We start from the raw sequence: 15,750 nt of genomic DNA, 5'->3' as shown, positions 1-15,750 counted from the left end.
CTAAATACACTTTTAGCATTTAAGACAACTGATTGTAGTTTTGTACGTTAGAATTTGAGTGTTAGAAGTTTATCTTATTCAATCTAATCAGTTTTTTGTACGTAACGTATCGCCCAGAAGAGTCGACGAATTTTGATTCAGAATTAGCCACTCTTTTAACGCTGTACTAGAACCAGTAGATGTGTTAAATTTAGCACAAAGAAACAAAATTCATGGAGAAATCAGATTTACAAGGCATAACATTTTATTATACAGATAAATACCATAACTTTTCAAATTACAGAAATACGTGGGGCTAACCCATGGGCTTGAAATGAAACAGAGATGATTTTTTTTTTTTTTTTTTGCATTCAAGGGTTCAAAAAGAATTCCTGCATCTTCAGCATTTCAAATCACATTGGATCATGTATAAGTCTTGCCTCTAAAGACGTGTGAGATGCAATGCTTGATATAAAGGAGCTATACTGCTTTTGACAAAATACAATTGTGCATTTCTATAGAAAAATATCTTAGAATTCATATTGTAATGGCTGTGCTCTGTAAAAATGCTTATAAATAGAATAAACCTTATATAGTATATAAATGTTTTTTTGTTTGTGCAACATTTGTTTTTAGAAAAATAACTCCATGCCCTGCCCTGTTATCATAAGAGCTCACAACTCCTTCAGAAAACATATAAAAAGAGCCCGTACACATTGCACTGCATTGTTGCACAGAACTGAAATTGCAACCAAACTGAAACGCATCCTTCAAGAGTAAAGTTTTATGCCTTAAACATAGTGTTTTTGAATCAAATATACAGGTGTTAATGCGTTTAAAGACCCCATGCAAAAGAAAACTAAAAGCAAATGAGGGTTTTAAAGAAGAGAAACCGAGTTTTCCAAGCCCTTGTACACTCACCAAACACTAGAAACGATATCTAGAATGCTATATATATAATAAATAAACCTTCCGAAGAGGGAAACTGCACATAAATAGAAGAATAACAAATAAAAGTGAAATTTCAGGATGTACCAAAAAACTAATTTTACAATATAGTGGCACGTTTAAAATGAATTCCCAATGACTCTGTCAGTCAGAATTTGCATACTACAGATTTAAGACAAAGACTTCATCTCATACGAGGCGTTTATTTCCTTTTCTATGTTGTTTGAGGTAAACTGAAGTACTGTTAAAGACTCTTAAAGGCAATGTCCTACTTCTTCTAGCGCCACCCGACTGTGGCACTACCTGACTTTGATATCCAAAGCATCCAAGGTCACAAACATGCAAGCAAGCCCTCAACATCGTCTTTTTCCTTTTTTTCTCAAAACATCTCACCTGCCGTCACATGTCAAACCCGACACCTGAAACACAATAACTCTTGCACAACATGGCATGCACAATGGCATAGGCTTAATTTACATAACACGACAAACAGTCAATTCCCAGAATTCAATAAATAACACACTTCATAAGACTTTTTAAATTGGTTTTGCCGTGATCCGAGTGAACGTGTTCAACAAAGAGTGGGAAACCGCAGATCTTCAATCGTACCTGTAAAGGCCATCGCACGCTTTCATTTGTCTGAAATTTTCGCCTGTTGAAATATAAATACGTCAATCACTTTTACCTACGAAATCTTCGTCCGGCATTAAAAAAAAAATGGTTTCGGTTCGATTTTTCGTTTCCACATCCGTTGCAAGAATTTTAGTAAAAGTACAAATGCATATAAAAATTTTAGACTCAGCGTGCAAGGACCTTTCCTCTAAACTCTTCTTATTTTGCCATCTCTTAAATACTGGGACAGTATTACAGTGCCCCTATTTGGTGAACAAAGTGTAAAAATAAATCATATTGCACGTTTTAATAAATAATATAATATTTTCCCTTGTCTGGTTTAGAAGTACTCACAAAAAAGTGGGAGTGATTTTGCTTCGCATTAAATTCAAAACACGGTTGACGAACATAAAGTTACACGAAAACGAAAAACGCGAAGAGTACAGTAGGGAGCATCGATTTAAAAGCTTCCGAGAAGACCGTAGGAGATGCTAGAAGAAACTGCAGTGGGTCGGTAAAGGGTGTAAGACGGATGAGTGACGCTGGTGTGCGCGTTCGGTTTCCTCTGGCCAGGCTGGCTGGAACGCACGCCCGCTGCAGCAAAGCCCCCCGAACGCATTCCTCTGGCACTGCGAGCGCATCTCCCAGTTACACGTCAGATGGTAAATGAGTAAGGCAGCTGCTCTTGCCCATCACGCAAAAAGTGCATCATCAAACATTTCCAGTTAAGTCTCTGCCAGAGACCTATGGAGTGGCTGATATTAAGGCTTTCCGTCAGCAGATAAGAGTCACGTTGCACTGCATTCTCTTCTTGGGTTTCCATTTTAATGGTAATTTTTTTGCCCCCAAAAATATTTTCATCTCTTTTGCCAGAGCCACATGATATTAGACCACGTCATTCTCAGGGATGATGCTCTGGGTTTCAAACCCCCATATGTTGGTTCTTCAGCTCCCTCTGCCCTCTGGAGACTGCCTGGTGCCATTTGGATTTCAGAAAGGTCATTGACACTGTGTGGGTCGCCATCCAACACTGAGGGAAAAAATTGAATACGGGGTTAAAAGTCATTGTACATCCATAAAAAGTGCAGATGGGGATAGTTGTCTCAGAGGCGGTAGATAGCAGGTGTTTTGGAAGTTAGCTTGAAGCAAAACTGTAAAAACTCTATTTTAAAGGTTGAACGATTTATGGAATGTAGAAACGAGACAGAAACAATTACGGTCAACTAGTAAATGATTTATTTGGAGCAAAGTTATGCTTCGGGGTTCTTGAGCTTGGTCGGTTTGATCACTATTGTTGCAAGTTTTTAAAGAGTCATTTTCAGAAGTAATAACACTTTATATATGAGATAAATTTTCGATCAAAATATAATTACTTCACAAACGTGATTATATTTTGTTGTAAAAGTTATCTTATATGTAAACCTTTCAGTGTCTAGAACTTATGATGTTAAGTTGATACATCTAATTTTTGTGAAATATATTCACCAATCCCCATATATTGGTAATAATTGTTGGTTAAAAAGTGAAAAAAAGAACTATATATTATTAAGGTAGAACATAGAACTTAGCTTTTTTGGTACAAAGTTTTATTTTATATTTATATATTTTATTTAATTTCTGTAGGTAAAATCAACTCTAATCTGCTCATTTTTAATTAGATTTTTTTTACCTAGTGCTGTAAAATTGATTAATCATGATCAAAAATAAAGGTTTTTAATACATAATATATGTAAGTGTACCATGTATATTTAATATGTATATAAAAGTAAACACAGCATATATTTTGAAAATGTTTACATGTATATATTTATATTAATATATTTTATTATTTTTTTTCCTAAATATATACATGCATGTGTTTGTATTTATATATACATAAAAATATATATACAGTATAAACACATATATTACATGAAAAAAACTTTAATCGAGATTTATCGTTTGAGAGCACTATTTTTTAATATTATCATTTTGCTCAATAGTGTATGATATGCTGTTTGACAGCAGGCTCTGACAGCTCACCCCATACAATGTGATGACATGCCTCTCTATTATATGGGATGTCAATGTTTTAAAATGAGGAAGAATACATTTTGACCAAAGGCAATATTGCATGCAATGATAACGCAATGGCAGAATGCATTGTGTGTAAATGTCATTGAAAATCCACACATATTATTAAGGGAGTTGAGTATTTTGAAGTCAATACTAAAACAATTGTGCCTAAAGACATTATTCCATCCAATATTTATATGTTTTGTGTGAATACTAGTCATTTAGCAACATGATAATATCAGACTCAAGTCCTGTCTTAATTTTTTTGTTGTTGAAAATCCTGTTTCACTCAAAAAGATGTCAAATGGAGCTGAAATTTGTTGCAATTCAATTATGATTTGTACATATTTTAACTATACAGCCACTGAAGTGTACTACAATACATTTTTTCAGGACTCTTTGATAAATAGAAAATTCACTGTAACATTTAAAATGAATAAACTAACATTAACATTATAAAAAATGGACCTCAAACCTCAAATGGTATGTTAAAAAAGGTTTTCATGCAGAATATGCTTGTAAATTTAAAACAATGACCAAGAAACAGAAAGTAACAGATTGAACTAAATTTGACATTTTGAAGTAGAAAAACTGAAACAGTATTTTCTTATAAAATCTACTATTTACAGTTTTTGAATGTATAAAAGTTTACCTGAGATGGTCGTGTTTCATGTAAGGAAATGGACAAAAATAATTGCCAATCCAATATTCAAAAGCATCACCATGGCAACCAAAATTGAGTTAGGACCCTGCGTAAAAAGACACATAATGTAACAATTCCAGCAAAAATCCATAAAACACACATCTGGAAGTATAAAGTAGACACTTACAGATTCCTCCGCTACTGTTTCATCTGCCATATCTATGCTGGCTTTCTTGGTTTCAGCTAAGCTCTTTGGTTTGATAGACTCTTGTTTCCTGATCTTGGGCTCTGGTTTGGGAGTGGGCGTCCTCACCATTTTGGGTGGTGGAGGCATCCTGGCCAGGCTAGATTGCGTCATCTCAGGTTCTTCATCTTCTGGTTCCTCTGGTGGAGGCAACTGCACCACCGGCTTCACGTAGTAACTGTGATAAGCAGCATGTAGCTGCCCGTTACCTGTGCTGGCAGGTTTGGGCAGGGGCTCAGGGGCCTTGGGGGGCTTTGGTGGGGGGGCGTCCTGTAGCTTGATGGCCGGTACAGGAGGAGGGGCGGATACTTTGGTGATCTCTGCCACAATAGAGGCTCTCTCTTCTTTGCTTATCTTGCGAGCTACACTACTACTGTCCTTGCTTATCTTTCGGGCTACGCTGCTGTTGTCCTTGCTTATCTTGCGGCTAGCGCTTGGGTTGGGCGCTTGGCTCTTTTGAGGGGACTGGGGAGGCGACGGGGTTGGGCTCTGGGCAGGAGAGTGGCTTGGAGTCGTGCCGCGCCGATAGAAAGGGCTGCCAGAAGACTTCTCCTTCTCCTTCTCTTCTTTAGGTGCTTCCTCCTTGATCTCCTCCACTGGCTCGCTGAACTTTTGTTTGATGTAGTCAAGTCCTGAAAGGGAGGTATAAAAATGTGGGACAAAGTCAGGGAACTTGCAATACAGGTCAATGCAAGTTAACCAGCGATTTGACATCATTTATGGCATAATTATCACACAAAACAAATTTGGACTGGTTGCCAAACTTCACGCACATTTGCAGAGTTCTACATCAGGTCTACACCAGACGCCGTGCCTCGACGGCTAAAGTGTGCCTACTTTGGATGTGCTAAAGCGACCGCTGAAAATCATTTGAAATTTGTGTCAGCACGTCATAATTAGAATGGGGCAGCAGTTTTCTGTTGGAGATTTGTCGAGCTGCTTGCGTCCGGTGTAGACAGCACTACTGATTATAATGACTTCTGTGGTATTTTGTGTAGACACAATATAAAATTGGTTCTGCTATTGTTTCACTGGGTTGCGAAGGCTACGTGTGTGTGTGGGGTGGAGCTAGCAAAAGAGGGGCGAGACCTTTTTGGGCTAGGGGCGTGTTTGCTTTGGTGATTTCAAATATCAATAATAACTTCCAGAAATCGCTTACCCTGCCTTTTACTGGTGAAACTGCTTCGAGGACAGCGGCATAATAGAGCTTTCCGGGAAAATCATACGGCTCCAGCTAGCTTAAGCCCAAACTATTTAACTGCATTTTAATTCACTTGACATCTCTGGCATCCATGATGACCGGCTTCAAAGAGTGCGAGGGCATTCTTAATGTTTCAAAGGCTTAAAGCGTCCTCTGAAGATAATTTCTCACAATAACTTGATAAGAGCTCATGCTTTATGGACGGTCCATTCTGTTTTTTTTTCTGTCTGATCTGAACTCCTGTCACAAGTTCCTGGCATTGTTTGCGTGGTCTAACGGGACCATGTTAGCTCACTGCCAAACACACAAGCCTGTTCTTCTCTCATTTACAGAAGGCACTTGCAAACTTATACGACCAGCTATTAACTAACTCGATTGTTCTTAAAAATCATTAAGCATAAAAGAAAATATGCATGTGTCAACATTCAGATTGATTTTGATCATCTGATGTCTCATGTTACAATCCATTGTGTACAGTGTTGTTCTCTAACCAACGCCAAGAACTGTTAATCTTGTAGTTGCGAAGCAACTTAAAAATAAAGTCCACATAATGCTCTAAGATTGCTTTGATCTCTCTTTAATCCTCAAGCAAGACTCTGAAAGTGGAAGTCTGCTACCCTGGGATGGCACATATAAATACTGTATTTGATAAACCAAAATTTCTTTAAGCAATTTTATTCAGAATCATTTTATTTTATCATTAATATAAAATGAACAAACGTTCAACAAACACACGTAAATAAAAAAAACCCTCAGAAAATGCAGTTAAATTAGCAAACAATTACAAACAACTGCAAGTAACACTAAATTAAACAAGAGATTTTAAAGCAAAAAAGAAAAAAGGTATTTTAGTTTTTTTGAGAAACTTACACCAATAATCTATTCATAACTATAAATCATTTTTACACTGTAGAACTACAAATGCTTAATGTTAATACATACACCGAATCCCTACAAATAGATTACAAGCAGAAAAATGTTGGTAAACCTACTGCAATAAAGTGTCAAATAAAAACAACCCCATAGGTTTATAAGAATAATCTGTTCCTTTGTATTATCCACAGATGACGGCTATAATGGATAATCCTGGCCGTATTCCAGCACCATTAGACAGTGCTATGTGGGGGAACAGTCTGTTTAAATCCTCTGAAGCATTGCACGATCCTTAAATTAGACTGAACGTCAATAACGAGAGGTATTCATTTAACAGTCGACAGGACGGAAAGGCCTCATCTTCTAAGGTTGTGCCGGAGTTACGCAATCACATCCGCTGCCTTTGTGGATTAGATTATGGCACCTGTGCGGTGTAGTTCTAAACAATTATTTTCCTAACCGCTAACCTTGCCTTGGTTTTCAATAATGATAAGAAGAAAACACACAAACACCATTAAACAAGAATTGCCTTCAGAGAAGCCATCTTAAATTAGTTTCACTAGCATTAATTATTAATAGGCGAAAAAATATCTTAAGTTAACTATTTGTATCTAAAGACAAAGACAAGAAAGACAACACAAAAAGCAACTTACTAATTAAACAACAGATTCTGGAAAGTCCTTGTTATCTTAAAAGAAGATCATGCGATATGATGAAGCATCAAGATGTATAATGAGAACTGTCATGTTGTCATGTGAAATTCAACTCCAAAAATAAGCGGTGGCAATAGAACCTCGCGGGCTCAAAATCAGCATAAGGTATTTGACAAAGATCCAAAGGCCTCTCTTATGACACGAGAAGGATTATGAAATCTTTTCACCCACGGTTAAGAGACACAACTCAATTACCCCTGACACGAGGGAGGATGGCACTGAAGCGGTACCATTGTCTCAAACATGCATTAGATCCAATTCAGAGACGCTATAACACAAACAAACCTAACATACAGATCCAGTCTGTGCGATCAACCTTAACCTTTTGTTTATTATCTACATTGTGAAGAATATTATTAATAGGCCCCCTAACCTAATAAAAGGAGCATGTGATATGGGGGGGGGCGGTGGAGCCTTGTGTGTATTTATGAAACATGCCATAATGTATTACATGCTGACAGACATTTGATGGAATAATAATGACTGATTTATAGTTGATCTACGTATATTTATCTTTTACTGTAGCAACCTTCTTTAAACAGCATATCTGACTCTCTGTGTACTTTTGCAATACAAGTTCCTGGACTTTAAAACTAAATTAAAACTAATAATGAATTGGTTGTGTCTCGGATGACTGGAATTTGTGTACATTTGTGATCATCCCCCCTCAGGCCCCCCCATCCCCTCCACCACTTTACTTCCTATATGACTGACAGTTCTCAATAAATGCAAAAGAAGTGACTGTATGCAATTGTGACTGTATTAAGAAAATACTTTATAAATATGTAAATAATATTTTTTTTTCTTATTTATAATGAATGTTTCTTTTGTCACAGTTGTAACTGAGAAATACAATTTTTGGTTATTTTTCTCACAACTGAGACTTGAAATATGACTATTAAGAAAATATATGTACATATATAAAAGAAAAAATCTTGTATATAAAAAACAGATTTAATTATAAATGCATGTTCTTTTATAATAATACTAATACGAATAATGTACTGTTTGTTTATTGTGTAATCGTAACTGTGAGAAAAATAAATGTATTAATAAAACACACACACACACACACACACACACACACACACACACACACACACACTCTTTTTTGGGTTTGTTTATACAACAAACAGTCAAAATTGTAAGATAAATTAATACAATATATATTTTACATTTATTATATGTCTAAATCTGAGCCATCAAGGTTGTACTGAAATGGCATAAACGAATAGAGGAAAATAGAGATGAATTGATGGGGTCATAAGGTCAGGGCAGCACCTGGCTTCTGTGCACCTTGCATTGAGAAGACGAGCAGCGATTGAGTGATTTAAAGGGAGGAGGGAAGAGGAGTTGCAGTCAGGGTTCAAAATGTCTGACTGAAGGAATGGACAGCTGCAGTCAGAGCCCTGCTCGTTGTCCTGCCATTCCAGCTCCCGACTATCCCAACTATCCCTCCGCTGCCTCCCCGTAAAGGACACACTCGCTCCAAATATAGCGCAATTAACGTCACTCTATAAACCTCGTCGGGTAGGCCATTTCAAACAGGGCCTAAAGACAACCATGGCGACAGTGCAGCATTTTTTTTCCTGATGTGTTACAAAGGCATACTTAACCTCTGCACTAATCTGCCATAAGCCAGAAATGTCAATTACGAGTGCTGGTGTTTACTCTTCTGAGCGCGATGTTTGAGAGCTAGTGGGAGAACCAGGCAACGCTGGGGATCCGGCCAGATCATATCAGAAAGCCACTTTGTTGTCATACGACACCTCGAATCGAAGTAGGTTTGTTTCTGCTAGGAAAACATCGCTAACTGGTCTCAGGGCATAAACGGACCTTGGTGCATTTTGAGCGATACGCGAAATACGTACCAGTACGTACATATCAATGGAGTTTCCAAAAGAAATGAACAACAATATTAACGTGTCCAGCTTTATAACAGAGATGTGCTTGAGAGGTGAAGAGCTCCGGTTCGAATCCTGTGAAAACTACGGCTCGACAAAACACCTCGAATCTGTGTGAAAGGATCAACAAACGGGTTTTTAGCTAAGTTTTGCATTTGTTAACATTATCGGGTAGGTTAAAGGGTTGGATTTGGTGTAGAGCATATTTCCAACATGATAGAGCATTAACTTTTAACATCAGTCCACGTATATTTCAATTCTGGACCGCTGAAATACATACCTATATCAACATAATAAAATATGCGAGGGTTCACATATTAAACTTGCATTTCTTTTTGAAACTGCAGCGAAACATGCAATAAGGTACGTAAAAAACGGTGTTGCACAAAAACCATGAAACCATTTTATATATATATATATATATATAATTTTTTTTACATCTAATTTAAAGCTGAATATTCAGCATTATTACTCCAGTCTTTAGTGTTAAATCACTGAGTCACAAAGTGTTTAATGTTACGCTGAAAGTGTTGTTTAACTGGTTGCAGTGTTTGTTCAAACAGACTGTGTGCAGTTAGGAGAGATGACTTTATCAAGATATTGCCTTTGTTAAACAATAAAAGTAAAGGACCAGGAAACGACCAGGAAATTTCTAATTAACATGGAAACATATGGGCAGCGTATTGCATGTGAGTCCTCTAAAAGAAACCTCCCCTAAATAAACACACAGAGAAGTGCTAACACTTCCAACTCCTGAAATGTGCACGTTTGGCCAGTTTTAGCATGCAGGGTATGTGCTGAAAACGTATCGTATTAAATAAACACATGGCAGTTGTGACCTCGAGTGTGTTAGTCATTAAATCTAGTGCCACTTATTATAGGCTCATTAACAAATTATATCCTCCCTTGGATTAATCTGAACTATCAGAAGCACTACTATCAAAATTAAACTGTCTATTTGAATGAATCTAGCCTGACACATCATGCCCACTGAATTCAGTTTATCAACCGAACTGTACTGTTATGTGCAAATTTACATATGCAAGGATGCACTTTATGTATAGACATTTCTAATGTTACAATATATTTTTTGAACGTTTTATTTTGCACCAACTCAGGATATTTTAAGGATTTTTGAAAGGTCATATGACACAAAAGACTAGAGTAATGGCTGCTGAAGGTTCAAAGCATTGCTATTGCAGAAATATGTTATAAATTATGTTTTAAAATATAGTAATTGTAATATTAATGTTTTACTCTATTGTGGATTATATTATATTACATTAAGAGACTTAAAAACATGTAAAAAAAAAAACAATTACTGACCCTGTGTATGTATTTTTGATATCATAATACTTGAAAATGTCATAATAATGTTAAAAACGAATACTAGCCTAAAAGAAATAGCTCCCTGTGTAAATTAAATATATATTTCTTCTTATTAATAATGATAAAAAGTGATTAAGTCAGAGAGATTGTCATTCTTGTTGTTTGATTAACATAAGTGAAAGACTGCAGGGATATTAACTGCTGTCGCTTTAAAAGCTGTCTGGGTGCAAATATACCGTTGCACATGTGTTTTTCTTTCTCAGCTGTTTGCTTTCAAATAAAGCCTACATTTTTACAAGAATACTTGCAAAGACGGTGTCAAGTTCTATAAAGGGGTAAAAATAAGTTCAGTAATCCCATGTACTAAATCTCTACCGGTTAACAATTTTCTACTGGTTAAACGTGTCTACAAGTACATCGCCCACCTGTAGTAATGTATGTATTTTTTGATGCTTACTCTGTATGTTCTGTGCAGTTCATCGTAAAACAGACACAATCTTACATTACAAATTCTTACAAAACCAGTTTCGCTTCTTCACTGAACAAGCCGGAGTGAGGTAGCGTTAAACAAGCTGGCGTTAGATTTCACAAATAATGGATCGGAGTTTAGACAAAAGGGTAAATCAGGTCAGTACGGGAGCAAAAATAAACGGTGGGACGAAAAAGTGAGCAAATCCGAGACACGGCAGTTCTCCCGAAACGGCTCGGTTTAATTAAGATTTTATCTCCCTGGCGGCTCTCGCGAAGGCTTCGCAGGTATCTGTGAGACTGGAATCTTTTGCGCAGACGTATTCCTGTACAACACGAGGGTCTTCTTGTGAAGGTGACGTCCAGTTATAGATCTGCAGAAGGTTAAATGCACCAGGCCCCTTTCCGAGTTCGACCTTTCTCCCTTGACCTCCCTGCGCTCAGCTGGCAGGAGTTTATGGTGTAGTTTGGGTGGGGTTTGCTTCTGAAAACTGAGAAGTGTTTCTGGAACCTTTTCCGTGAGAGGTGAGCGGCACAATAGAGCTGTAACTTGACAAGCCCACTTCTTATCTGAATCCGCTTACTGATAGCGATGTGCCGTACGCGCGACACACTCAACAAGCCTTACATTCCTCATTCAGAGAACATTCTCGGTTTGATACGGACGACATTCTTTGGCTGCTGTCGGAGGTATCTCCAAAGGGAACTAGCGCGATCACAGACCAGCGGTGTACTAATATTAGTGCTCTGTTATGTTGAGTAACAATCTTCACTTGTTTTGGAAAAGACTTTTAGTGTACACTGCAAAAAAAGGTTTTTCCGAATATTAAGTAACATTTTTAAATCAAGATACGCTGGAAAAGAAAATTATGTAAAATACAACATTGTTGAGTGACATTATGCTGCAAGCAACAGCCTAAAAAATACTTTTACTTCTCAAGTATCTTCTTTGGTATCTTGATTTAAGAATGGTTTAAATATTTGTAGTGTAAATAATAATAAAAAAAATTGAGTAAGAATATATTTGTAATGCAAATGTATGTATAAGTGTAATATGTTAATTGCTCATTTACAGGTAATAATAACATTAAACATTAAAAAGCAATGTTCCTAAACTGCTACCACATTATTATGATTATTAAATATTGAGGAAAATGCATTTATTTTTGCTAGTAGCTGCTAACACGGGCATAGGTCTGATTCCCACTAATGAACAGATAAAATGGAAACTCCTTTAGATATAATGGTCTGACAAATGCATAAAGGTAATAAAAATGCATATGTATACATGGATATATTCTGATATATGCATATCAATGTTCACAAGAGAACTGAGTTTTGGCTGTTTGGCTGACCTCTCACTTGACGTATGACGAAAGACGCATTCATAGCTTAACCTTGAAAGAGCCAGTATAACTTTTTTTTCTTTTTACTTTTTAAAGGCTTAACCGTTTCGTTAGAAAGAACAAAGTCATATACACCTAGGATGGCTTGGGGGTCAGTAAAATATGGGGTGATTTTCATTTTTAGGTGAACTAATCCTTTAAAATAAACCTTAATCAACTTGATTAGCCTGGGAAAAAAAACGTTGATGTAGCCTCCACTGAGCTAGGTTTATGTGAAGGTAAGTATCTGTTGCAAGGAATGTAAGTGAGGGCGTGTGGTTATAATCCGGTGGCTTTCATCAAGGGTATTTAAGTCTTATATTCAGGGTGTGTGTGGGAAAACAAAACTTTTCTTTTGTAACTTACCTGGTTGATGGAAGCTTGGAGATAATTCATGAGCCACAGCTCTGGCTAAGTCTGATTCCTGACACGCTGCAAGAGCGGCCTGGTCTGCTGCTTCACTCTTAGTCCTCGCGTGGGATGTCCTGTACACACAAGAGTCACAGCATACATCTTTTTCTTTTATTTTTTTTTACAGCATATGCTACATAAATGTTTTGCTGAGAAAGTATTGTAAATTTTCTCATATATATGAATGAGTGCTTTGCTGAATGCTTGAGGTTGGGTTTCGTTTCGAAGTGGACTGCCTTCGGTGTAGAGAGGGGGGTCTCTGTGTATCTGCACATGTGTGCTCAGTGCATGTATGTATATGGAGAATGGAGGATTCCAGAGCCTAAATAGTACTATGGGGTGTGCTGATCCCCCGTTTTTGTCAAATCCAAATCCTGCTTTCACAAATGGATGGGGACAAAGCATTTAATCCGGTCAGAGAGCACGGACCACAAAAACATCCCTCCTATTTAGCAGACAACATACATGGCGAAAAAGCTGAGATTTGTATTTAAAAAAAAATTCAATAAAAAATAAAAACATTTAAAATATTTCATCCATATATATATATATATATATATATATATATATATATATATATATATATATAAATGCTTTTATTTGTAAATATTTAGCATCACTTCAGTGTACTACAGCATTTAAGACAACTAAGCTAGTACTGAAAGAATGTAAGATCTGCATTTAAATGTTATATAACTATATATTAACTGAAACACTTTAACAAATATTTGTTACAAAAACCTACACTTTTAAATATTTTCAATATCAATAATATAAAATGCTAACATACAAACACATAAAATATTACTTATAATAGTATATATATATATATATATATATATATATATATATATATATATATATTTCTGGACATAATAAAACTTCATTTTGTGGTACATGGAAATGAGGTGTAATTTTTATTATATTTATTTGTTTGGCCAGTGTCACTCTTTTAAGTATAATAAATAATTGCACCTTAGAACGTTTGTTAGTCAGATTAAACCAGATTATAAATATAACTATTTTAATTATTTACAGCATATAAATACACTTTAAAATGCTAAAATATTATTATATTAAACCAGTAAAACATTATTTGCATGCAATATGTATAAAATTGATACCATATTTGATTATTTTTATCATATATTTTAACATTTCAGTAATAAATCTAATGATTCAAATAATATCACATTTTAATACAATAAAATATGAAAATGAGTCAATACAATAAATTACTTCTAATATCTGTATATGTTTAGTTAGGACATAAGAAAGTTACCAAAAAGATTATTACAAAAGATTATACAGCATGTGACATTTTCCGATATCTGAAACTCTGGAAATACTAAGGTCTTTTTCTCAAGAGCAAAAGCCTTTTTTCAAGGAGAACAAAAAAACCTGCGCACATGGTGTGATTATGAAGTAAACTAGCATAAAAAGAGAAAAAGGTTTATGTTGGGATCATGATATAGGCTTGGCCTCTGGGTGGCTTTAATGAAGCCTGCATCGTACTGAAAGACAAGCTTACGGACAGGAATCAAGAGGTGACCTGCTTCTCAAATCCCTCCAATACCCGCGACGTGCTGCAACACACACTGTTTTCATCTTCTCACAGACCAGCCAGATTGAGTCTGTGCAGCGTATGCATTAGGCATCAGGGATTTTTCCCTTCGGTTTAGGGATATTACTATAACTATTACGCAACCTAGCATCAAAAGCACAAGATAAACACTCTAAAATGCAGCGGATTAGACCAACTTGGTGCTTCAGCTAGACCAACCTCCAAATACACGTCAAAACAAGATGCTTCAGCAGAATCGGATGTCTGAGAGAAATCTTTAAGTGCTTTTAGTTCCCTATAAAGTATCAATCAGCTCCTTCCTGTGGCCATGATGGATTGAGATGTTTACGGCTTCGTTAAGCCCTTCTTAGACAAAGTGGATGTCTGTTTTAATCATTAACCATATTTAAAATGCGAGAGGCCAGATGCTTTGGGACAATCTGGCTGCCAGTGCAAAAAATAGCTTATCATTGAGGGACAAAGAGGTACTTTTTGCCCAGCCTCGAATTCTGACACATATGGGCCTCTATTTCCGATAGTCGCATAATAACGATCATTGTACAATCCTCAAGCAGAAGCACGCAAAGGAAGTGATGAAGTGTGAGGGAGTTCTAGACACATCTATTTGGGGTATGAGACAGACTGTGGGGTTGTGGAGGCCAGTCTTTGAGCTCCTTGTATATCCTCAATGCCTACCGCAAGACTACGAGCAAATCTATAACACATTAGAACAAATACACCATATAAGCAGACTAAAAACATTTTTTTCAATAAAACGGCACGTAAAATATACATAAATATATCTATATGAGATACATACATATGCAGGATATTTCCCTACTGAACAATACCTTTATTCAGCAAGGATGCATTAACCTGATCATTATTTTTATAATTAATATTGCTTATTTTATTATTTGCCAATTTAAATAGCGTATTTTTACTGTGGTCCTAGAGGTTTATACCTGACCGTACGTACAGTATACTGTACAAAAACAATATAAAATACAAATAAGAGACTACCAATTAAAAATCTCTCTGATTGCTCTTTCATATACTCCCATCAGTTTCTGTGTGAACACTTCAAGACCTCGGGTATTTAAAACCCCGGTATGCATCTCTGCACCCCTCTAATTTTAATGGCGCACTTGAATTTCACCCCCTCTCTGTGACCTCCTTTCAGGCCAGGCCCGAGACAAATGAGTGTCTATGTGCCCGCGGGATTGGCTGGTCCCCCCTCAGGCCATTGGCCCACATTGAGTAGAGCTACCATGGCTGATCTGAGATCATTTTTGCAAGTTTTCATATAATGGTTAAGATGAGGATTCCGGTAGCAAAGGCTGCCTCCAGATCACAGCAAAAGGTCCATTTCCACCCGGAGCTATTTGCAGAATCTCTGCTACATTTGCTGACACTGTTTT

General features: G+C 36.5%; 1 protein-coding gene across 1 annotated transcript in view; it reads right to left on the bottom strand.

Annotated features, from left to right (window-relative positions):
* Window positions 1–226: 226 nt before the first annotated feature.
* Window positions 227–15,750, bottom strand: part of jph1a (junctophilin 1a) — a 30,165-nt gene continuing 14,641 nt past the window's right edge. Inside the window, exons 3-6 of the mRNA XM_043226409.1 lie at window positions 12,721–12,839; window positions 4,425–5,113; window positions 4,247–4,343; window positions 227–2,569 (exon numbers count right to left, since the gene is read on the bottom strand). Coding sequence (XP_043082344.1) covers window positions 4,263–4,343; window positions 4,425–5,113; window positions 12,721–12,839 — 889 coding nt within the window. The 3' untranslated portion in view covers window positions 227–2,569; window positions 4,247–4,262. The remainder of the gene's footprint in view (window positions 2,570–4,246; window positions 4,344–4,424; window positions 5,114–12,720; window positions 12,840–15,750) is intronic.

This window comes from Puntigrus tetrazona, chromosome 24 (assembly GCF_018831695.1).
Source record: "Puntigrus tetrazona isolate hp1 chromosome 24, ASM1883169v1, whole genome shotgun sequence".
In the NCBI taxonomy this organism is placed as follows: Eukaryota; Metazoa; Chordata; class Actinopteri; order Cypriniformes; family Cyprinidae; genus Puntigrus; species Puntigrus tetrazona.
This window is presented reverse-complemented; position numbering and strand designations above follow the sequence as displayed.